The 25,628-nt window shown below is 41.6% G+C and overlaps 2 protein-coding genes across 6 annotated transcripts in view; one reads left to right on the forward strand and one right to left on the reverse strand.

Moving 5' to 3' along the window:
* Window positions 1-5,715, forward strand: part of LOC125238547 (zinc transporter foi) — a 76,286-nt gene extending 70,571 nt beyond the window's left edge. For all 4 annotated transcript variants that reach the window (XM_048145882.1, XM_048145881.1, XM_048145883.1 and 1 more), the window contains exon 7: window positions 2,647-5,715. In XM_048145882.1, the coding sequence (XP_048001839.1) occupies window positions 2,647-2,787 (141 nt within the window). In that variant the 3' untranslated portion in view covers window positions 2,788-5,715. The remainder of the gene's footprint in view (window positions 1-2,646) is intronic.
* Window positions 5,716-6,655: 940 nt separating this feature from the next.
* The window catches only part of LOC125238580 (aspartate--tRNA ligase, cytoplasmic), a 48,888-nt gene continuing 29,915 nt past the window's right edge, over window positions 6,656-25,628 (reverse strand). For both annotated transcript variants that reach the window (XM_048145925.1, XM_048145926.1), the window contains exons 9-13: window positions 19,116-19,231; window positions 17,179-17,333; window positions 8,909-9,020; window positions 7,365-7,424; window positions 6,656-6,820 (exon numbers count right to left, since the gene is read on the reverse strand). In XM_048145925.1, coding sequence (XP_048001882.1) covers window positions 6,717-6,820; window positions 7,365-7,424; window positions 8,909-9,020; window positions 17,179-17,333; window positions 19,116-19,231 — 547 coding nt within the window. In that variant the 3' untranslated portion in view covers window positions 6,656-6,716. The remainder of the gene's footprint in view (window positions 6,821-7,364; window positions 7,425-8,908; window positions 9,021-17,178; window positions 17,334-19,115; window positions 19,232-25,628) is intronic.

The raw sequence follows: 25,628 nt of genomic DNA on the forward strand, positions 1-25,628 counted from the left end.
CTACGTTACTTTAAACTTGGATAAATCCAAGTACCATATTGCGATTTCGGTTCTACTTTATAAAGAAAAGCGTAGAGAGTTTCCTTAAATTCCCAAAAAGATAGAGATTTTATTCGAGTTCTAAGTTATAACCCATCGAGTACATACCCTAATAGAGCAGAAATGTTATTTAATTTGTTCGAGAACGATTCCGCCAACTCGCGGCTACTCATATCCCCTCTCACTGCGCTCCCATTGGCTGATACAAGGTCAAGTAATAGGTGCTAGGGATGAGGTAGTGCGTAAGTAAGGTTTATCGATAAGGATATTTTAACCCCTTACGCGCTTTATGCACCACTGTGTGTGCAAGCCCCAAAAGTCCGTAACATTGCATGCACACACGGTGGAGCAGAAATCTATTACATACTACTATATATTATTATTAGTATAAAACACGGTATACAAAAAGGGAAAACTATATTTTCTTGGAAGTAAAAATCAGATTATAATTATTTTAACACTTTCGCTACCAAGAACCCGACTGTCGGGCACACCGCTCGTAGAAGCGTAGCCGATTACATGGGGAAACCCGTATGTAGCGAAAATGTCGTAGCGCCGCGTAGAGCCCGGTTTCGAAAGTGTTAAGTAAAAGTTATGAAATTTTCCAATCCCTAATTATGTATCTTCGAGTTTCTCAAGTTGTGTTTTTTATTTCCATTTAAATAGCAATTTATTATTTTACAAATTACTTGAACGTAATATTTAAATTAATACATATATCAGATAGAGATTTTACGAAATCGTGTCACCTAAATATACCCAAAACATATCTAATTACACCTAAGAATTAGGTACCTAATACATTAATATAATCAATCAAGCTTAACATAATCGATAATATACAAATATTCGACATAAACCATTAATGCAAACATTAGTGCAAGATAACTTTCTCGTTTGTTTATTTAAATAGAGTGTGATCATTATGTAGTAGGTACACACAATAATATTCCTTACTCATTACTTAAATATCGATACACCACTTGATGCTATAAATTAAGCATGTACAACACTAGTGCAGACTGGAAAGAGATGGTGTGATGTGAATTGAGTTACGTGGAAGCAAGAGATAACGACATACGTCTAGCCTGCGTCATCACCTTTCACTTTTGTTGTCCAGTTTAACTTGGCCTCCGGACAAAATTTAATATAAAGTAGTTTATAATTTAAAATCGTAACTTACCGATGAAAAGTTATTCCTTATGTTTTAAAGTCAGATGTTTTGCTTTTTTTTCTACGAAACTGAATAGAACAGCACGCCATTATAATAATAGTAAAACAAACTATAATTTATTTCGTAATTCGCAGAGACGTACGCACGGATCCAATACTGGTTTTGTACTGTTTTAGTAAGAGCGTGCGCTAACATTTATAAGTGACAAATCACATATCCGTTGCGCAGACGGACAGCCCCATATTACCACTCTATTGGGTATGTCCTCGATGTTATAACCTGACTAGGTTCGTTCGCATACTGTGTTTACTTGTATCAAATGCAGAAAGAGAATCTGTAGATTATCTATAGAATCTATAGCTTAAACTTATGGGATTTAACTTATCGTGTCGACAATGCGTAGGTACCTTGAGTAGATCTATCTTCATTATTGCTGAGTGTTTCTACTTACTTCGCTGACTCAGCGACCCGAAGTGGATCTTGGCCTCCGACAATAGACGTCGCCATTCCCTCTTGTGCGATCTGATGCCATTCAGTCACTTGAAAGGCACACAGGTCTTTCTGGACCTCGTCGATCCATCGGTACCTAGGCTTTCCAACCGGCCATTTCTCAATGTTTCTACTGCTCAGTGTACGAGTATAACCTAACCACAAAATTAAAATTTTGAAAAAACCCCCGACCGCGACATAGTGGACCGATTTTCATGAAACATGGCTAAGAACACTCCCGACTAACTCAGCTTTCAAACAAAAAAAAACTAAATTTAAATCTGTTCATCCATTTTAGGGCCACTTGCACCAACAAAAATGGAGGGTTAACCCACCATTTTATATGGAATTTGACAGTTGACAGCCCACTAACCCTGAGTTAAGTAGTTGGTGCAAGTGGGCCCTAGGGAGCTACGATGCCACAGACAGACACGTCATACTTATAACACCCCATTGTTTTTGCGTTGGGGGTTAATAATACACCGTCTTTTTTTTTTTTTTTTTTTTTTTCATTCAGACATCAAATGTTCCAAGAAATGTGTTTTTGCGTTGGGGGTTAAAAATGGTTAAGTCTAACAGGTTACTCCAATCTTTTTCGAATTAAAACACACTATTCAGTTCTACTTTTAAACAATTTCTTACTTTATTTATTTTCCTGCCTTTTATTTTTTTGCCTGTGTGGTGACGGGTTAAGAATTTCACCACCCCTTTCTTCCCGTGGGTGTCGTAGAAGGCGACTGTGGGATATGGGTTAAATTGTGGCGTAGGCGAGAGGCTGGCAACCTGTCACTGCAATGTCACAGTTTCATTTTCTTTCAACCCCTTACTTGCCAAGAGTGGCACTGAAGCTTTAGTAGTTTCATGTGCTCTGCCTACCCCTTTATGGGATACAGGCGTGATTGTATGTATGTTGTATGTATGTAGATATTTATTTTCCTCCGCAGATGCCCGAGCTGAGCACATCTCACAGCAAGGAGGGCACGCTCTGCCAGTGCCTCCTCCAACTGATGGGCCTTGCCACTGGCATAGGCATCATGCTTGTCATCGCCTTGTATGAGGAAGACTTAAAGACGCTGTTTGGCTAGTGCTTGTGACTCGGCTAAAATGTAAACAGTGCTTGGAAACAGTGAAAATGTGAAACAGCGATGTGTGTTGCAAGTGAATCCAGTGACTTAGTTATAAGTTTTGTTTTCGCATACTGTTCGGAGTGGACTTCCTGTAAGGGTGAGTTTCCTAAAACTCTTGATTTTCTTGTAGCTACACGAAAGTTTAATCCCCTTATTCAAAACTAAAGTTATCAAGCCGATAATTGTTTGTTCCTGGCACACCTCAGACACTGGCGATCAAATATATGAAAGAGGCGCGTTCCTAAGCACACAGTCTAAGCTCGTGTAGGTGAACGCGTACTATGCTTGTATAAGTGAAATATGGCAGGTCGACTGTTCGCGTTTTTGACAGGCAGTAACTTTTTAGTTAACTTTGGTAAAGTAGGTAAAACTGTCAAGAGGGGGTGGGCGGCACTTTCAGCAGGGAGGGGTAGTAGCCATACTGTACGATAGTACTCTTTATTATACTGTGGTATTGGTGTGATAGAAAGGGACAAACGAACTTTATCGGCTTGATAACTTCAGTGAAGGTTTTGAATAAGAGGGTAATAATTACTACGAAAGCTCTGGTGTATCTTTAAAAGTGCTGCTAATGTTAAGTAAAACTTAAAAAACAGACTATTGATTTAGTATAATACCACCTAGGTCTGTAATGATACATTTTGCACAGCATTGCCAATTCATACAATTGTGTACTTAACTACAGCTTGTCTGTGACTTAAATGTACTGGTAACCTCATCAGAATTATGTGAAATGTCTGTTGATTCTCGTGTATAATATTCAATATATTCATATACTTACTTATGAACGAAATAAAGTTGTCAATGTACAATCATACAAAAATGGCAATAAATTTAAGAATCAGTTTGATTTTCTATCAAAAAATATAAAAAAATATCATAAAAGATACATAGATGTGATCATAGGAAAGATATTCCTAAATTCTTGGTACTTAAGCTATTCAAATAAAAGTTAGTATGCTTTTTTATGTACATAATATCTTATATTCTACTGCATAACCTTGCGATCAGAAACGCTTATAAAATGGAAAAAAATAACATGTATATAAGGCAATATACAATTTTACGAAAGTTGGTTTGAATGGAATGAACGAAATGGTATCTATAATACTGTCAAAGCGCACCATTGTATTGGTCAATATTATTGACACAAATATTTTCATTCATTTGTTCTATTGATGTCAGCTTTTGTGAATTGACTACCTTTTTATGAATGTAAAAATATATTTATTAAAAAAAAGAAATAATTAAAAATACATACGTTCAGATCCACAGCGCAGGCTTCGTTATATTATTTTTTATGAATAAATTATGAGATAAAATTGTGATTTGTGTACTTTGAAGAAAACAACGCTCAAATCGAATACTAAACTGTTCCAATACTTAAAATAAGTAAAGTAACAGTATGGAAATATGTCATTTATTTATATTTCTTCTACAGATATGATTTTTTTTGTCAACTATTAGTTGTGAAATAATAATGTCAATCTAGCTTACTATATCATCGAATGTGTCTAGTATGTAATGTTGTACATAATTAATCGTAATAAATTGAAAGTGAAACTTTTAATATTACTTAACAGTCGCATATCTGTGAAATACGTTGAAACATGTCACTATATTTTAACCCTTTGCCTGCATATAGCTTTCAACTTGTCAATTTGATGGCATACTAAAATAAAGGGTTTAAATCATATAAATAAGTCTACACTATTAAATAATTTGTGTATAACTTTAAAAGTTCAACGTATTAAATAGTGATGTGTCCATACGCTTCTTACAAAAAAGTATAAAATAGGTAGATTTTTTATCTCAAATTTGTCTATGTAATATTGAATGAGGATTGATAGGACCAAGCCGTATTGACAGTGTCATCAGTATCTTAATGGTAACTCTTATTTTATACATATTTATGTCAAATTGTTTTTTTTTCCAATACTATGTAGACTAAAGTTTACTGAACTTTTGTGACAATAGCTCAAGCTCTAATTATTTTAAGTCTTTGTTTCTACTGTTAAAAATGATCGTATTTCTTCATAAAGTGTCAATCATATTGATGAAAACAAATGAAATCCTATAAATGTGGATGGCATTTTCTGCTGAGTTCTGTTTGTCAAGCATTGTATACGAATATTGTTATAATGTCAATAATATCAGGATTAAAATTTAAACTCTGGAAGACCCTTGAGGGTTTTTGTAATGACTACTGGTACTTAATGATTTATTGTTTCTATAAGTTTTTACTTAAATAGTTTAAATACGTGAATAGATTAATATGACGTTACAACTTTTTTAATTACCAGTATTATTTATTGAGTAATTTAAACACTGAAACTCCATAAAAGTTGATTTACAAGTATGAATGTTCAAAAACGTTATGTTGTGTTGTAGATTACAAAATCTGTGAAAATAAGTGGTTCCTAACAAAAAAAGGAAATTCCAATTTCTCAAAAAAATAAGCATTTTACTTCGAATTTTATTGTAATTTTAACTTTTAATTTAAATAAGCGAATAGTTATTTAATGTTTAATTTTAAGTGATTTAAGTTTGCAATCATGTTGTGTCGATGGTGCTGAGACCATCAGTATTATTGTCAATATTTATTGTAAAATAGTTCAATCTGGTTCCTATCTCATTTCAACGTAATTTTTATACTGTTGTAAATAATGTGCTTTTCACGTAACCTACCTTTCTTTTGACAAATACTTTTTAGTGCCAAAATTGTCAATTTTAATGTCATTATTTTTGATTCCAGTGTAAGGTGGGTGACGTTGGAAGGAATATTGTCAATAATATTGATGTACTGTCAGTAAGGTTCGCCCGAGCGATGTGTGATATCCGAGGACTTGATGATAGTTATATTGTATTATAATATGGTTATTCGTAGTTCATTGGTTTTATTTACATCCCCATTCACTCTAGATTTGCGACCCTGTGAGTTCAGGTTATTAGATACCAATCTGTAATGAAAAAAATTAGTATGAGGTAGCATGGAATCTGAGCAAAAGTTCACGAGAATTATGGCGCAATTTCATTAGTCGATAACTCGTTCGGTATACAGCATACGGGGAATCCCCGCAGGCGAGATAACAACCAATAAAAGTTACTATTACTATTTAATTTCCCCGAATGCGGGCCCTACGCGTTCCAGAAATCTCTCGCACCCCGAATGCGAACCTTATCGACTAATGAAAACGTTTCCCCGAATGCGAGCTCTTTGGCACGCGTTCCAAAATTCTCTCGCACCTCGAATGCGGACCCTATCGACTAATGAAAAGGTTGCCCCGAATGCAAGCCCTGTGGCACGCGTTCCAGAAATCTCGTACCCCGCATGCGGCATCGACTAATGAAATTGCGCCAGCACGAGTGCCCACCAGGCGGTTCTTGGTTGCGAAAGTATTAAGTTCCTTACATAAGAAAACAGCAAAATAGGACTGCTACTTTATTTGATTCAAGAATATTACGAATTTAGTAACAAGAGCATTTTTTTGCCACTTATGAAATGTGATATTTTTGAAAAAAAAAATGCTATTTCTACTCAGAATCACTAGCTTTTTCAATCCTAGTAGTTAAAAAAATTGTCCCATACGATTTTTTCTTATTTTGTTACCATTTTCCGTACATGTATGGGGTAACAAAGGAGGAAAGTAACAAAAATTTATGGAAATTCTGGGACACTTTGTCTCAGTGAGATTGAAAGTAAGTACTCGTGATTCTGAGTACAATTGACCTAAAATTTCCTAAAAAAAATCAAAATAAAAAAAATGGCGAAAAAAAAGAAATGCTCACAACGACTATTAATTTGGCCAAGAAATAATAACACGGCTAAATATATAAAACGTTTTATTAAATAATCTGTCAGCTTATATAATTCACAAATGTACACTCTAGGGCGTCACACGTTTCGGGTCACGGGGGAACATGGAAGTCTTCCGGATGTTGTCCAGACCCAGGTACAGCATCACGACTCGCTCCATACCGATACCGCCACCTGTCAACAGAATTTGAGGTTTAAGGGCCTCCCCAAACCTATCGACGCGGAATCCGCTTTCGCAGACCAAAAATCGCTCGTTAGTGTGAACATGTATAAGGACGCTTTCAGAGACAACGACGCGTAAGCGTCATCATACCAACGTGCGATTTTAGGTCGCGATTTATCGGTCGATAGGTTTGGGGAAACCCTTATCTGAGAAACAACAGAGTTTTAAATAGTAGAGTAAATAAATTTTTGTATAGAATTACAGAGACTTTATTTGAGAAATGACAGTATAGGGTTTAGATGTAATTTTTGCTAGGCTTTTAGACATGAGTGTAAACATGTTGCCTCTAAATGAAATACGAAAATTTCCAGCGCACCAACCCAAACAACATTCAATTTAAGATATCAAAGAACAAATCTCAATTAACGTTAATATATCTCCTTCAAAATCATTTGACTTTGCCCCAAATGAGTATAAAATGTAGTTTAATCATCAGTTTTTGAACAATCAAGAGAGCCTTCACCAGTTGATGTGGTATTTTATTTAATGTCATACCTGCGTGAGGAGGGCAACCCAGTCTGAACGATTCAATGTAGGCCGCAATTTTGCTGATATCTGCAAAAAAGAAGAAATTTATCAGTAAGAACTTTAAAGGTTAGGTTAGGTTAGGTTAGGAGTGTTTAAGCGTTAAGTGTGATGCAGAGCTTCAATAGTTTGTCACGCACGCCGCACACCGCGCCCCACACAACGCTCAATATGAGCGTGCACGAGGGCCGCACACTAAGGAAGGTTTGCAAGTCCTGAGTCCACGCTCACCACGCTGCATAGCGTGCACAAGGACTTATACAGTGCTATTACTACGCTCTATAAGACCATTGAGGGTGGATGCTCACCAATGCCGTGACGAATTTCACGACTTATTCTCGCATATAGAAAGAGATAGATACCTGCACTTCGCTCTATTACCAGTGCACACCGATACCGTGTGTATTGACCAATTTGTAACGACAAAAATACGTGGATCGGGTTAAAAAGTGACGAAGCGACAGATTCTAGCACGTATCTACAGACACAAGATCTCGGAGATTTTGAACGAATATTTTAAAATACTCGAAGTTGTACTGCTGTGTATAAGACACCTTTCTTAAACAGTTCTATTAATGTGCTCTATTAGAACATTGACGGAGGATGCTCACCAATGCCGTGATGTTTGGCTCGATCGATATTCAAGTAAGTATCTCAAGATTTATACGAGTATTTTTATTCCGCGGTCACAGTAACCTATGGACGCCTGCAACTCAAGGAGTGTCACATGCGCGTTGCCAACCCATTAGAAGCGTGTACTTAACACAGCAAAAGGAGTAAAATGCTTGAAGTTGTACTGCTATGTCTAAGTCACCTTTCTATAACAGTGCTGTTAATACGCTCTACAACACCATTGCCGGTGGGTGCTCACCAATGCCGTGATGTTTCGCTCGCTCGGTGAGGAACTCCGCGTCGTGTATCCTCTGAGCCCCGCTCAGGCTCTCACCGCGCATGAACATGTACGAGTTTGACGATTTATCCTCACATACTTGTACTACTTGGTCTAAGACACCTTTCTTAAATAGTTCTATTAATACGCTCTACAACACCATTGCCGGTGGGTGCTCACCAATGCCGTGATGTTTCTCTCGCTCGGTGAGGAACTCCGCGTCGTGTATCCTCTGAGCCCCGCTCAGGCTCTCACCGCGCATGAACATGTACGAGTTTGACGATTTATCCTCACATACTTGTACTGGGGCCGGCCATGTCTGTCGCATGCACCCACAGAGGTGGGCAAAAATTGCCACGGTCTGGGTGCCGCAAGACGGGCGAGGATCTGGCAGACCTAGGCGGAGATGGCGGGATGACCTGGACGCATATCTTAGTGACTGGCCGGAGATTGCTCAAGACCGTGACGGATGGAGATCCATGGGGGAGGCCTTTGCCCAGCAGTGGGACACCATGTAGGCTATTAATAATAAATAAATAAATAACTTGTACTAATTGGTCTAAGACACCTTTCTTAAATAGTGCTATTAATACGCTCTACAACACCATTGCCGGTGGGTGCTCACCAATGCCGTGATGTTTCGCTCGCTCGGTGAGGAACTCCGCGTCGTGTATCCTCTGAGCCCCGCTCAGGATCTCTTCACCGCGCATGAACATGTCGTAAGAGTTGGATGATTTCTGAAAGTAAATTGTACATTTAGCATAACATTTAGGGCTATTCAATACTATTCATATAATTATTTTCAATTTCGCGCACGGGCGATGTGTTCTAACACAGAACAAACGAGATTTTTCAGTATTAGAACACATCGTCCGCATTATGTCCTTTTATCCAGTAATATCATAAGCAGACATCGGATTCCGTGGGGCGAAACTACTTGACAGCTAAGGACTTCCTATATCGATAAACTCATTTATCGATACTAGTTTTATATTACTAGTGACCGCCCCCAACATTGTGTGTGTTTTTTGTAACTATTATTCTGAAGACCAGTTTGAAATTCATACATAGCGTCTAAAATAAATAGCGTCGAAATAAATTGTGACGAGTAAACTTTTAAAAACGTTTTCAAAAAAGAAGAAAATTGAGTTTTTATTTTATTACATAATGTTTTCTTTTTTATACTTCGTCGGTGGCAACCAAGCATGCGGTCCGGTGCGGTGGAAAGCGGTTACCGTAACCTATGGACGCCTGCAACTCAAACAGTGTCACATGCGCATACTCTTTAATAAAAATATATTTTATAAGCAAACCTTTGTGTGATCACTATCGATTAATGAGTTTATCGATATAGGAAGTCCCTAGCTGTCAAGAAGTTTCGCCCCACGGAATCCGATGTCTGATCATAAGGTAAAACTGACCGGGTTATTAGGGTCCGGCATGGTGTAGAACGGGCGCACCGCCAGCGGATACTTGTCCAGGATGTAGAAGTCTGTGTCGTACTTGGCACGCACTAGCCGCCCCAGCAACTTCTCATCCGGGGTCGATGGGTCAACCTACTGTCACCTGTCAAATGGCTTCACCTAACACTACCTATCACACCGATTGACAGCTCTACTGTCACCTTTCAAATTCTTACTAACCGGGTACTACCGTCTAACGACCTATTAATTTTAACCTACCCCCAGAGTTCGAATTATGTACATTTTTCAGTACGAAGTTTACGCGCGTTCATCGCTCACTACACTAAAATGTCGTCTCCGTTTGCTAATGCCTTTCCTAATTTAAAAGTGAATTGACAAATTGAAGTAATAGAACTATTATTCTAGTGTTTAAAATATAAAAATAGCTCAAAAAGACAGTTACAACTAATACTTTGTAGATTTTTGGCCGTATTGTCCTCTTTAACCCCCGACGCAAAACGGGTTGTTATAAGTTTGTCTGTATGTCCGATTGTGTGTGAGTCTGTCTGTGGCATGTAGCTCCCAAACGGATAAACCGATTTAGATTTAGTGTTTTTTGTTTGAGAGCTGAATTATTCGGGAGTGTTCTTAGCCATGTTTCATGAGAATCGGTCTTCTATGTCGGGGGTTTTTTCAAAATTTTAATTTTGTGGTTGTGTGGCTACCTTCTGAGGTGTTTCCCTTGCGCTATGACATGGGGTTCTTCAAGAAGCAGGTATTTAGGGTTCTCAAAGGTCGGCAACGCATAAGTGGCTCCCCTGATGTTGCTTATGTCCATGGGCGGCGATGACTGCTTACCATCAGGCGGCTCGTCTGCTCGTTTGCTGCCTATTTTCATAAAAAAAAAAAAAAAAAAAAAAAAAAAAAAAAAAAAAAAGGTTATACCCAGTAATATTGTAATGAAGTGAAACTGACCGGGTTATTAGGGTCCGGCATGGTGTAGAACGGGCGCACCGCGAGCGGGTACTTGTCCAAAATGTAGAAGTCTGTGTCATACTTGGCGCGCACTAGCCGCCCCAGCAACTTCTCATCCGGGGTCGATGGGTCAACCTACTGTCACCTGTCAAATGGCTTCACCTAACACTACCTATCACACCGATTGACAGCTCTACTGTCACCTGTCAAATGGCTTCACCTAACACAACAACACACCGATTGACAGCTCTACTGTCACCTGTCAGATGGCTTAACCGACTACCTACTGCCACTGTCATACCGAGATTGACAGCTCCTGTCACCTGGTAAGTGGTCACTAACCGGGCACTACCATTTATTTACTTATTATTTGTGCCGTTTGTATATCCGAGGTCTTTATAGAGAGAGTACGTCGTAGACGTCGCATCGGACCGGTAGATGGCGCCATCGTTCGTTGTAAGTCGCTCCGGCGTCACACCGCCGCGATGTTGGTAGTCCCGTTTTTTCCCCACCTGCAACACAAGGCTCCCCGCGCCCCGACCCGCCACCAGCCACCCTCATTGTTTCGTCGAACGCCGAAGTGACCGGTTGTCGCGTATTCCGTTCGAACATTTTTACAGCATGGTGTCTCGAAATTAATCTTTTAGTTTCTATTTCTGGTCAAACCAGAGTTATTCGTGTTTTTATTTAAAAAAGTGGCTTATAACGTTTCGGAATTATGAAATTTTTCAATTTCATCCGTCAATTCTTTCTTCCCTTTTAATTTACGCTCGTTCGTCTTGAATAATGAGATATATTATGCCTCGCTAGCGATCATTATTCGTCTTTCGAGGTTCTCACTATAGAAATGAACGAGCGGTGCTTTATGATTCTACCCACTTTTTTGTAAGAAAGTTCCATGCTGCAAAAATCGTTACCGTTAATCAGTTTTCTTTTTAAACTATTCGCATTTCCGAGACTAAAGTAGGAAGTGTTATCCGCGTATTAAAAGTTTCGCGCTAGAATATAAGCGGTAACGTAGGTAAGTTGCTCCGCCTGGGACCACGTGCTCCGGGGACTACGTGCTTCGCGACCGCGGGCTGCGCGACCTGCGGGCTGCGGCGGCGGCGGCGGCGGAGGGCGCGGTGGAGGAATACCGCGCTCCGAGGAGGTTTGAATTTCTCCGACGAATGGGTGAGCAGATTCATATTATTTTAGAAAGAACATGTTCGGTTTCCGATTCGGTGCGGAGGCCCCAAGCCACGTGTCGGCGCCGAAACTTACTGTAGCGCTGCGATAGCGCCGCTGACCGCGGCAGTGTTGTCCGCCGCGTCGGCGCCGCCGAGGTTGCGTAGAAGTTGCCTCCTCGTTAACGATGGCCATCTCTGCGGTGCCGCCGAACAACGTTGTGGCCGCCGCATAGGCGCCGCGTGCGACGCTGTAAGTATGTCTGCTGCTGCCCCGACGCGAGCGCCGTGCCGTTAGTGATCAGTCGTCAATACGCAGGCTACCAGCGCGGCCACCTTCTGCCCCCGCCACAACGCCGCGAGCCTGCTGAAGCTGTCCACCAATATCGCTGGCCGCCACGCTTATGCTGGCGCCTCGATGGTGATGCAGAGCGTTCGTCTGCCGTGACAACGCCGCGATCCTGCTGAAGCTGTTCACCAGTATCGCTGGCCGCCACGCTTATGCTGGCGCCTCGATGGTGATGCAGAGCGTTCGTCTGCCGTGACAACGCCGCGATCCTGCTGAAGCTGTCCACCAGTATCGCTGGCCGCCACGCTTATGCTGGCGCCTCGATGGTGATGCAGAGCGTTCGTCTGCCGTGACAACGCCGCGATCCTGCTGAAGCTGTCCACCAGTATCGCTGGCCGCCACGCTTATGCTGGCGCCTCGATGGTGATGCAGAGCGTTCGTCTGCCGTGACAACGCCGCGAGCCTGCTGAAGCTGTTCACCAGTATCGCTGGCCGCCACGCTTATGCTGGCGCCTCGATGGTGATGCAGAGCGTTCGTCTGCCGTGACAACGCCGCGATCCTGCTGAAGCTGTCCACCAGTATCGCTGGCCGCCACGCTTATGCTGGCGCCTCGATGGTGATGCAGAGCGTGCGTCTGCCTTGACAACGCCGCGAGCCTGCTGAAGCTGTCCACCAATATCGCTGGCCGCCACGCTTATGCTGGCGCCTCGATGGTGATGCAGAGCGTTCGTCTGCCGTGACAACGCCGCGATCCTGCTGAAGCTGTCCACCAGTATCGCTGGCCGCCACGCTTATGCTGGCGCCTCGATGGTGATGCAGAGCGTTCGTCTGCCGTGACAACGCCGCGATCCTGCTGAAGCTGTCCACCAGTATCGCTGGCCGCCACGCTTATGCTGGCGCCTCGATGGTGATGCAGAGCGTTCGTCTGCCGTGACAACGCCGCGATCCTGCTGACTGTCCACCTGCTGTAGCTGTCCACCAGTATCGCTGGCCGCCACGCTTATGCTGGCGCCTCGATGGTGATGCAGAGCGTTCGTCTGCCGTGACAACGCCGCGATCCTGCTGACTGTCCACCTGCTGTAGCTGTCCACCAGTATCGCTGGCCGCCACGCTTATGCTGGCGCCTCGATGGTGATGCAGCGAGCTCATCTGCCATGACAACGCCGCGATCCTGCTGAAGCCGTCCACCAGTATTGCTGGGCGCCACGCTTATGCTGGCGCTTCAGTGGTGATGCGGAGCGTAATACTGTTAACCGCTGCACAGGCGTCGCAATCCTTCTGCTGCGTCTGCCGTGACAACGCCACAAGCTACTTGAAGTTTTCCACCGGTGTCGACGGCCGCCACGCTGATGCTGGCGCCTTGATGTCGCCTCGATCGCACGAGGTAAGATTGCAGACGCGGCGACCTTCATCGCGCCACCGAGCGCAATACTGCGGCTGCCGCGAAGGCGTCGCTAATTTTCCTGCCGCGTTTGCCGTGACGACGCCGCGAACTCTGTTGATGCTGTTCACCGATGTAGCTGACTGCCACGCTGGCGCCGGTGCCTCCCGCGCTGACGGCGGCGACCTCGAGAGGGCCACTGAGCACGATACTGCGTGACGCGACAGGGCATCGAGACGCCTTTCGAGCTGACGACGGCCGTCTCAATCTCACCGCCGAACATAACAGCGTCTGCTGCAGTGACAAGCTGGTAAGATTGCTGATGTGGGCCCTTGGTGCTGCTAGCCGCCACGCTGATAACGCCCGTCGCGCCTAAGATGTCACGCTCACCGCGAACACTGTCTTCCCCTACAATGGTGCTACGACCACGACTATCCAGGCCCCGTCTGCTACGGTATCGTTGCAGACTCTGTTGCTGACCAGGCTGATACTACCCTCCAATGTGACGCCGGGCGCCGCTATCAGCTGACATCCCGTACACTATGGTATCCACTCTTCTCTTTCCAGTTCCCGTGAAGTACGACAGTATTTACAATTTTACACTCTATTTTGACCAAGGACTCCTCCGTCGCCGAAGTGAGAACAGATAAATTCTAAAGATGCTACGTCCTAACGTGGTTTGGACACCCATAGTTGAACGAGGTAAGTCGTCAATAACCGGACGAGGAGCCGCACTGCTGCGAGGGTGTCCTGACGATGTTCGCGAGCTATCTAATCGGAGAGGCGCCTCGCGAGACGACCCTGTGATTCCTGTACATCGCTCATTGTGTAGGTCAAAAACATCGTAAAGGTTTGCGGAATTAAAAAAAAAATCTCTTTCAGAATGTCCAGATCTGAATTCGAGCCAGCGTCCTGCATCCTGAGCGTGCGTCTGTTTACCGGGTGGACACCAAAACCGATCGGTAATCTGGCCGCGGGGGTTCCAAGTACACGACGATTTCCCGGAGGCTTGTGGCGCCCACTGTCCATTCGAGAGATTAACTTATTCGCCGAGCCTCTAATAAACAAATTGGGAAAAATAAACCCGCTTCGCCTTAGTGAACTTGAGATTCCAGCTCAAAGCGAAAGGGGCCAGGAACTCAGGAGGACTTCAGTAGTTATCATCTGGCTCGACTATACTGAATTAATATAGTGCTTGATTCGATCGTTGAACCTGATTTCATCAATTTCACAACTTTCGTAGTCTACAGAGGAAGGTTGCACCGCTGCAGTTTCCAGCATTACCTCGTACAGCTGCCGATAGCTGTAGGCCAATCGCTCCTGTTTTGCTTGCATCTGCAGCCCGATAAGACCTTCAATAATCGGAACATTGTACGAAGTAAAGCTTCCGATGGAAAATAATCTTCAACAGGCGGTGGCGCTAGCGACTGAAGTGACATGCAGCCGGATTAAGGTTCGCATAGCACTATATGCTATGCACAGTTCGGTTGTATGTTATGTTATGCTGTACGATGGCAGGATTACATCTCTTCTGTTACGAGTAACTACGACAGTAACTGCTGACTCCAACAGACTGTCGTACGAGGTCAGTATGCACCCCCTGGGAGCCAAGTAAGTGACCTTCGGTGACCTCGCCTTCTTCTGCTTCGCCCGTCATCGTACCTCTTCGTCTGCGAGAGCCCTGCATTACGTCGTACAACGGTACGTATTAAGCCTCCGCCACACATAGCGCTAACGCTACGCTATCAGCGCGCTGAATGCGCGTGCATTCCGCTCGCGTCCCGCGCGCGTTGCGCTCGCAATCAGCGCTCGTTAGTTCCCGCTAGCGCCCACTGGGCGCAACGCCAGCGTTTGTGCGGTGCACCGCCATTATTGCGCTCCGCCTACGCTCTTAAAGCGCGCATGTGTGGCGGTGTTTTAATTCACCCCTTGACCTGCTACCACGACGTGTTCAGCAACCACCAGCGATGCGACACGGACGTCTCCACCTCTCAGTCTACTCTGTCGACCTTCATTGCACGAAGTAGAAATCCGTCGCATCGGGTTTTGGATTAGGTAATGGATTACCCTAAGAGTCAATGACTGACTTGAAGAAATCGACTGATACCTCCGTCCAGTGTAGTAGCAATCGACAGCGCTCGTACTTTTCATCTTCTAGGCTAGTTTTACCGAGCGATCGGTATCCTCAAATGCCCTCACTAAAAAGAGTTCAGAGTTCAGGAGTCTCGCTTGCAACCGCGCTCGCTTGACGCGAAATAGTCTGATCGAAAATACCAGTATTGTAACAAATAGCCCTTGGGCGCGTGAGTGATGACCTTTTTCTGTGTTTGATATGGACGTAAGACGTTGGACTTTAAATAGTCATATCAAAGCTAATATTGATTTAGATGATTTTTACGAAGGGTTGACAAAAGCAGTATCAATTACGTTACCCTGCTACAGTACAGATAGTTACACTACTTTTACAGTTAATTTCCACACTCTGTGTCTGAAATTGGGTTTATAACCTGATAAAATAACGTGTCTGTTAATAATAATAGTGTATCTAAGGTTTTTGTATCTTGTTCAAGTCAGCCTCGCCTACATCTTTTTTGGTGTTGATCTGCGATGTATAATAATGTCATTTCTCTAACTATTCGCTGACTAAAGCTAAACGTCATCACGAAAATCTCTTTAGGCGTTTCTGGCACCGAGATATTCGCGGATCGAAGGCTATTTCGACTGATACATCTGTCAAATCGGTTCAACAACTGATTCACTTATTCTTCTATGCTATGCGAATAGGGCTACCAAAGGCTTGCGCGCCAGCTGACTCGCCACCAGGAGATAATAAACAGGTCTCTATAAAGACCTCGGATATACAAACGGCACAAATAATATAATAATTTTACCTTCCAATAAAATTGTTATTATTTTGCCTGGTATATCCGAGGTCTGAGTGATGCCTTCCTGGTAGGCTTAATATACCGTCGGCACTTCTCCTCAACAATGAGGGTGGCTGGTGGCGGGTCGGGGCGCGGGGAGCCTTGTGTTGCAGGTGGGGAAAAAACGGGACTACCAACATCGCGGCGGTGTGACGCCGGAGCGACTTACAACGAACGATGGCGCCATCTACCGGTCCGATGCGACGTCTACGACGTACTCTCTCTATAAAGACCTCGGATATACCAGGCAAAATAATAACAATTTTATTGGAAGGTAAAATTATTATATTAATTGTAACTTACCGCCAGAGCTCGAATTATGTACATTTTTCAGTATGAAACGCAAGACGCGTATTCCGTACCAAATCCTCGTATTTCCATTCGACGTTTCCATTGGCTCATTCCTTTTCTAATTTTTGAAGTACATTGACAAATTAAAGTAATTGAACTATTATTTTAGTGTTTAAAATATAAAAACAGCTCAAAAAGACAGTTAAAACTAGCACAGTTTAGGTTTTCGGCCGTATTGTCCTTTTTAACTCCCGACGCGTCTGTCTTATTGTGTGTGTGTCTGTCTGAGGCATGTAGCTCCCGAGCGGATAAACCGATTTAGATTTAGTGTTTTTTGTTTGAAAGCTATATTAGTCGGGAGTGTTCTTAGCCATGTTTCATGAAAATCGGTCCACTAAGTGGGTTTTTTTCAAAATTTTAATTTTGTGGTTATATTCAGTAATATCGTAATGAAGTAAAACTGACCGGGTTATTGGGGTCCGGCATGGTGTAGAACGGGCGCACCGCGAGCGGGTACTTGTCCAAAATGTAGAAGTCTGTGTCATACTTGGCGCGCACTAGCCGCCCCAGCAACTTCTCATCCGGGGTCGATAGGTCGTCTTCCTCGCCTACTGTCACGCCTGGAAAATAGGGTCATATATCCATACTAATATTATAAATAGAGATGGGCCGAATACGGACTTTGCCGAATACGAATATTCGGCCGAACATTCGGTTCAGCTCTTACCGAACCGAACATTCGGCCGAATATTCGGTTCCACTATATTTAGTACCTGGCTTAGAGTTAAAAACTTTTCAATGGTTGGTAATGGGTACTAAACTAAGGCTCTTAATGTTCCTATAATTTAGTGCATAAGAACATTTTGATTTTTGTTTCTTAAACTACATTATTTTTACTTTTTTTCATAATTATTGTAGGTACTTATATTTAATGCATTTTTGACCCCCTTGGTCCTTAGAATCCTGAAATAGGATGTTATTATCTCCTGAATTACGAAACAACTTGCGCTATTTATTTACTTTGTTTATTCGGTAAATATTCGGCAATGTAACCGAACTATTCGGCCGAATACGAACATTGGTAAACTTGCCGAATACTCCGAATACCGAATATTTACCGAATATTCGGCCCATCTCTAATTATAAATGAGAAAGTGTGTGTGTCTGTTTGTTTGTCCGTCTTTCACGGCAAAACGGAGCGACGAATTGACGTGATTTTTTTTTAGCGGAGATAGTTGAAAGGATGGAGAGTGACATAGGCTACTTTTTGTCTCTTTCTAACGCGAGCGAAGCCGCGGGCAAAAGCTAGTGTATATGACACTATTATAAAGTAGCCTATGTCACTCTCCATCCCTTCAACTATCTCCACTCAAATCGTCGCTCTATTAATCCCTTCAAGTATCTCCACTTAAAAAATCACGACTATTCGTCGCTCCGTTTTGCCATGAAGGACGGACAAACAAACAGACACACACACTTTCCCATTTATAATATTAAGTATGGATGAAGAATAGACGCCCGGTCTGGCCTAGCGAGTAGTGACCCTGCCTGCTAAGCCACGGTCCCGGGTTCCAATCCCGGTAAGGGCATTTATTTGTGTGATGAGCACAAATATTTGTTCCTGAGTCATGGATGTTTTCTATGTATATAAGTCATCCTCATCCTCCTTGCGTTATCCCGTTATTTGCCGCGGCTCATGGGAGACTATGTATATAAGTGTTTTTATATTATATATATATCGTTTCTGAGTACCCACAACACAAGCCTTCTTGAGCTTACCGTGGGACTCGGTCAATCTGTGTAAAAACCATAGATTTAGAATTATTAAACTAGATTGTGGAATCACATTTTTTGCCATACTAAATTGAACCTTATCACTGAGACAGAAAGGTGATCGTATCAGACTAACGAAAACGGTCCACATGAGAGGGCATTGTTTGGGCTGGTGTCCCTCTCGCACGTGTTGCCAGTGTTAATGAGGTTACCATAGTAGTAGTATTTTTATCTGTATATTACCTGACTTCTTATATTATTTTAGGGTTATATTCAAACTTGGGTTTCGATATATTTCAAAGAATTGGAAAATAATTATAATGTAATTATTTTGATCCAATAAATCAAAGACTTTTATAATTAAAAAATATGTTCAAATGGGTATTAGTAGATTTGGTAGTAACTTTGAAAATTGACTGGTATCCCCAATGTATGACAGTGATGACGTCACTGAATAATGTTGACATTGTCAGTAAGTGCGAGAGGGACACCAGCCCAAACAATTACCTCTCATGTGGACACACTTTTTGACCTAACTACTCAATCTGGTTTAACTGTAATTCTGTGGTAAAAACGTCCTATGTATATATGTATTTATTTATAAACAGAATCTACAGTCGGCCACCTACCAGCTTCCTTCAACATCTGGATGGCCTGCGGGAACTCCAGCCTTAGAGGGGGGTCCAAGAACTTGAAGGGCTCCACTTTGAACTGCTGGCCCACTGTCGCGATCTCAGCTGCGTACCTGTAAAACAATATAACTTTTTAAATTCCTGAGTGATTATAATTACACCAATCCAAAGAGCCGCTGACCAGGGGGCCGATTTTTGAGTCTCACTGTCACTAAAATACCGGTTGAAAACGGTGAATTGCCTATTATTTTGAGTGACAATTTTCTGAATTCGAACGCGTGAGACTCAAAAATCGGCCCCCAGGCTCCGTAGCCGAATGGCATATCTGCGACGCGAGACCCCACCGAAATGCCGCAGAAAAGTAGTCTGGCTCTGTCGCGCCAATACGCAAGAGCTATATAGATAGATAGCTACGAAAGAGATATTTGGGTCATTTTTTTCAAAGATGTCCGCCCCACTTTTTTTGGATTTGGAAATTTTTATGTGCTTTCCACTCAGAATCGCGAGCTCTTTCAATCCTAATAGGAGAAAAAAGTGTCTCAAGGATTTTTTCCCATTTCATTACCATTTTTTCATACATTTTGTATGGCGGTAACGGAATGGAAGGTCTGAAAAATGTATGGAAATCTTGGGACATTTTTTTCTCCATCGAAAGATATCGCGATTCTGAGTATGAATCGCGTAAAAAATACCCATGTTATAAAAAAAGTGGGGTGGACGACTTTGAAAGAAATTACCCATTTTCGTGAGCGACAACCGACAAAAGAAAACATGGCCGACCTAAATTTGACATCGTGAATAGCTGGGTGTTTTTGGAATGGGGTAGGAGGAGGTTACATAGGATGCCCAGAGGGTAACAGAATGAAAAGGAAGGAAGAAATGTAGTCTACACGAATAGAATCTCATGGTAATGATACTTAACAGCCTTAACCCTTAAATGCATGACCTTGACAAAGGTTTATTCAAATTTAAACTTTGACATGCTGTCAATAGAGTCAAAAATGCATGATGCATACATACATCACTATGCATTTAAGGGTTAATGCGTTTTCACATTATCCGATCCGATATCGGATGTCGGAAGGATTTCAAAGGGAAAAATCAAAGATGGCGTCCTTAATGTATAGGATATCGGTCCTACATCCGATATTGGATCGGATAATGTGAAAACGTACTTAAGGTCTAAGGACCCAAGGATTCTGTCAGACGTCGGTGTTTTAGTATCTTATGGTATAATAACAGGTCGCGTAGACCTCTGAAGATATCAGTGAAGGTCTGTCCAATGGTGCCCAAGGCCTCATGGTCCTCATATTTGAAGACTTAAAGCTAAGAAGCGCTGGTAGCCAAGCGGCAAGAGCCTGCGACTTTCAATCCGGAGGTCGCGGGTTCGAACCCCGGCTCGTACCAATGAGTTTTTTGGAACTAATGTGCGAAATATAATTTGATATTTGCCAGTCGCTTTTCGGTGAAGGAAAACATCGTGAGGAAACCGGACTAATTCCAATAAGGCTTAGTTTACCTTTTGGGTTGGAAGGTCAGATGGCAGTCGCTTTCGTAAAACTAGTGCCTACGCCAAATCTTGGGATTAGTTGTCACAGCGGACCCTAGGCTCCCATGGGCCGCGGCAAATGCCGGAATAGCGCGAGGAGGAGGAGGATTTGAAGACTTTAAGCTCCAGATCCACAAACTATGTGAATCAGAATCAGAATCAGAATCAGAATGCTTTATTTGTAAAACATAGGTACATAATTAGGTCTTAGGTCTATGAATGGTCTGAACAAACTATGTTTTGCCGGTTGGCATACAAATGTCAAAAAGGACGAGAGGCACGAGAGCAAATGAATAATATAAAATTAATAAATTACAATTAGTCAGAATTAAAATTACAATTCAAATAAATAGACACAATTAAAATTAAATAAAGATTTACAATTAAATACAAAAAATAGTCATTATACATTACTTTCTAATTGATATTTTGTATGTCACAGTCATCTAGATATTCTTTTATGGAATAATAAGCCTTATTAACAAGAAAATTAAAAAGATCTTTTTGAATATATTCACGTCCTGTAGTCTTCGTATGTTATCTGGTAAGTTATTATAAATTCGAGGTTCCATTCCAAATATACTTTTTGATAGAAGTGCTGTCTTATACAATTTGTTTTTTATATTGTCAACTTTACGAGCACTGTTAAATTTTGTGTATTGTCCTATATTCGTTTTGACATATAATGCTGTTTCATATATATATAGGGATGGAAGAGTTAAAATTCTTAATTCAGTGTATAAATCTTTACATGGTTCAAATTTGTTTCTGCCACACATTGAACGTATACATTTCTTTTGACTTATAAATGCTAAATCTCTGTCTGTTGAGTTTCCCCAGAAAATTAAACCATATCTTAAAGTTGACGTGACGTACGCGTGATAGGAGGTTAGGACAGCAGATTGGTTTACTACCTTTCTAAGGTGATAAAGCGCATATGAAAATTTACTAAGTTTCTTACATATATTGTCAATTTGATACTTCCATGTTAATTTATTATCTAAGCTTAATCCTAAGAATTTTGTTACGTCAGTTTCATCAATTATATGTCCCTTGTAGGATACGTTTAAATCCGTCACTTTGTCTGTTCTTTGTTTAAAGTGCATTATTTTTGTTTTGTCCAAATTAATACAAAGATTGTTACTGTTAAGCCAATGAATAAGGGATTTTAAACAATTGTTTATTTTTGTTTCGTATGTCAGTAAGTCTTCTCCAGTGAATATGACGGTACTATCATCGGCAAAGAGAATCATGGGTTCCTCGATAGCTAAAGGGAAATCATTTATATAAATGAGAAATAAGAGTGGTCCTAAAACACTACCTTGTGGGACGCCTGCTTTTATTTCCCTAAGATCGGATAGAGCTGTAATTTGGTTTTTTGACTTGACGCATATATAGTCCAGTTGGGTAAATTGCTTTCTCCCGGATAGGTAAGATTCAATTAAACTATAAACGTTTCCTCGGATTCCATATCTGTATAATTTAGTCAATAGTATTTTATGATCAACAAAATCGAACGCTTTGGTCATATCCATGTAGAGAGCAGACACGGGTACCTTATTATCTATATTGCTCATGATAATGTTCAGTAAGTCATAGATTGCCATATTTATTGATTTGTGCTTTCGGAATCCTTTTTGTTCTTGTGCGAATAAATTTTTGGTTTCAAAATAATTATTTAGATTATTATATATAAATTTCTCGATCACTTTTGAAAACACAGGTAACAAAGCTATTGGTCTGTAATTATTCATTAATGATTTTTCACCCTTTTTGTGTAGTGGTCGTAAGATTGATAACTTGAGTTTATCTGGAAACCTACCATATTCTATACATAGATTTACTATGTGGCTTATTGGTGATGAAACTATATTCGCGACATTTTTTATTATTACTGTGTTTATGCCGTCATAACCGGTACTTTTAGAGTTTTTTAAGGAATTAATTAGTATTCTTATGTCATCAGGAGTCGATGGTTTCATAAACATAGAATTGGATGAGTTGTATGTCATTGTCATCTTGGGATTAATTACATTATCATTCAAATTATTTTCATCGCTTAGGTGTGTCCTATTCAATTGGTCTAGATCGCAAATGTCGGTAAAGTAGTCATTAAATTTCTGGGCAATTTGAGTAGGTTCTGTAATAGATACGTTGTCAACAATTATTTCAGCAATATTATCTTTAAGGCGTTTATTTTTTGACGATTGTATGATGTTCCAGGTGGCTTTGGATTTATTTGCTGAATTTTTTATGTAAAAATCGTTTTGTACTTTTTGTGTTGACAATATAATTTTCCGAAGTCGTTGAGAGTATACTTTAAGGTCGCTCTTGTTACTTTTGTTTGGCTCTAGTCTACATTTCCATAACATAGTCCTTTTTCTTTTACAACACTTTCGTATGCCTTTTGTAACCCACTTCGGCTTATTTAATGCTGAGATCTTAAGTCTAATATATGGAAAGCATAAGTTATAAAATAGTTCAAATTGGTCGCTAAAACAGTTATATGCTTCATTGGGGTCATTTGATTTGTATACATCGGCAAAGCTCAACTCTTTTAAACAGTTTATGAATTTTTGAACGTTGCTGTTGCTAAAATCTCTTTTTAGTATGAACCAGTGAGATAGTATACACGTAGGTTTCACAGGACACTTAAGAATCTGGGCAGTGTGGTCAGAGATCGCTAGATCTATTACATCAGATTTTACACCTCGAATATTATGGATAATATTATCGATGCATGTGTTGCTTTGTAATCGTGTAGGGGTAGATATTGCAAACTTAAGATTAAAACTAGATATCAGAGTGTTAAATTCAATACTTTGTCTCGTTCTGATCATTATATCTATGTTAAAGTCACCGCAAATTATTACATTTTTGCGGTTACAGTTTAATTTACACAGTAGGTCATTTAGTTTATTAAAAAAGATGTTAAATGACGCTTTATCATATTTAGGAACGCGATAGATACATATTATGATAATATTATGCTCGGTTAGTTCAATGGCTGAGCATTCTATTATATTACTTATAGATATACTATCTGATATGTCTGACAAACTTTTGTATTTATGTATATTTTTTACAAGTATACATGAACCGCCATTTCTATTTCCGCGGGAGAAGTGTGATGCAAGTGTATAGTTACTTAAAGCTAATTGAGTTTCATCGCCTTGGCTCATGTTGTGTTCTGTCACACAGAGTACATCAATCGGTTTGTTAGAGGACGATAGATCTTGTAGGTGAACAGTTAATACATTGGCTTTATTTATTAGGCCGTTAATATTTTGATGCATTACAAAGATATTTTTATACACGAAAAAGATTGTTAGTTGTGTCCTTAGTATTATTTTCAACGCTTTCGTCTAACTTATTATTTTTATTGACTTCACTGTCCGTGTAAATCATCGTTTTTGGGTCCGTCGCGGATTTATTCAAGTGAGTTGTTTCGTTATTGTAAGGGACGTGGTGAAATAATATACAGATTTTAAGATCAAAACGTAAGGATGATTGGACAGCGAGAGGCATGCACCTTTGCGCGTAGTTGCATAGATCGACTGACAGCTGAGAGCCAATGACAAGTGTCCGATTGTTCCCCTCCCTTGGCCGCTCCCCGCGTTCGCCCTGAACCGGCGCATACCACTCATGCTTCCAGACACCCTCAATATTTTTATTAAATATAAAAACACACAAAACAATATCGCGTCGCTTACATACTCCCCCCCAGTGCTGCATCAGCACTTACTCATCCTCAGTCGGTACATATGCGACGCGTGCAGCTGATCGCCGAAGTGTGCCGGATTTGGTTTTTATCTGCACCACTCTTATGCGGCCGTCTCGCCCCGGTATCACTTCCTGTATTATTCCTTTAGGCCATACGTTACGGGGTGATGCCGGATCCACAACCAATACCAGATCTCCCACTTGCAAGGGTCGTTGGTCTTGGTGCCACTTCTGGCGAGGGATCATCTGTGGCAGTACTTCTCGTACCCATCGTTTCCAGAACAGGTCCGCAAGTCGTTGGGAGGTACGCCATTGTTTACGAAGGTACATGTCAGAGTGATCAAATGATCCAAGAGTCGGTAAGTTGGAAGAGCTTCCAAGCAAAAAATGGTTTGGTGTAAGAGCTTCATCAGTCTTTGGTTCAACCGCGACGTGTGTGAGCGGCCGACTGTTTACTATCTGTTCGACTTCTGCCATGAGCGTGCTCAAAACTTCATCTCTTGGAGCCTGTTCTTTTAATACCACCTTGAGTGACGTCTTAACTGTTCGAATCAGTCGTTCCCACGCGCCAGCCCAGTGGGGACTAACTGGCGGCAAAAACATCCATGTGGTGCCGTATTTCAAGGCTAAATCTTTTAGTACGTCCTCATTTAACTCTCTGATAGACTTCTTAAGCTCATTGTCAGCTCCCTTTAAATTTGTCCCATTATCCGAAAAAATATGCTGAGGCCAACCACGACGGGCAGCCATCCTTCGCATAGCCATGATCAGTGCGTCAGTTGTAAGCTTCGTGACTACTTCGATGTGGATAGCTCGCATGGTAAGACACGTAAATAGCACTCCGTAGCGCTTTTCCCGTCGTCTCAGTACTGTAACTTCCATTGGCCCGAACAAATCAATGCCACAGAACGTAAATGGGCGCTGGTGATGTGCCATACGGGCAGGAGGTAAGTCACCCATTCTGGGTGGTTGCGGTTGTGCCTTTTTTATTCTACAGAACATGCATTTACTGCTCACATGTTTTACAGTTGGCCTAATTCGAATAACCCAATATTTCTGTTTCAGGTTATTTACAACCGTCTCTTGATTACCGTGCGCGGCCGACACGTGATAATGTTTAACGATCAGCCTGGTAACGTGGTTGCGCCCATCAAGGATCACGGGTTGTTTTGTTTCCGGCAGTATGTCCTGGGCCGCCCCAATTCGTCCGTCGACGCGCATAATACCATGGTCATCGA

Source organism: Leguminivora glycinivorella, chromosome 24, assembly GCF_023078275.1.
Source record: "Leguminivora glycinivorella isolate SPB_JAAS2020 chromosome 24, LegGlyc_1.1, whole genome shotgun sequence".
NCBI lineage: Eukaryota > Metazoa > Arthropoda > Insecta > Lepidoptera > Tortricidae > Leguminivora > Leguminivora glycinivorella.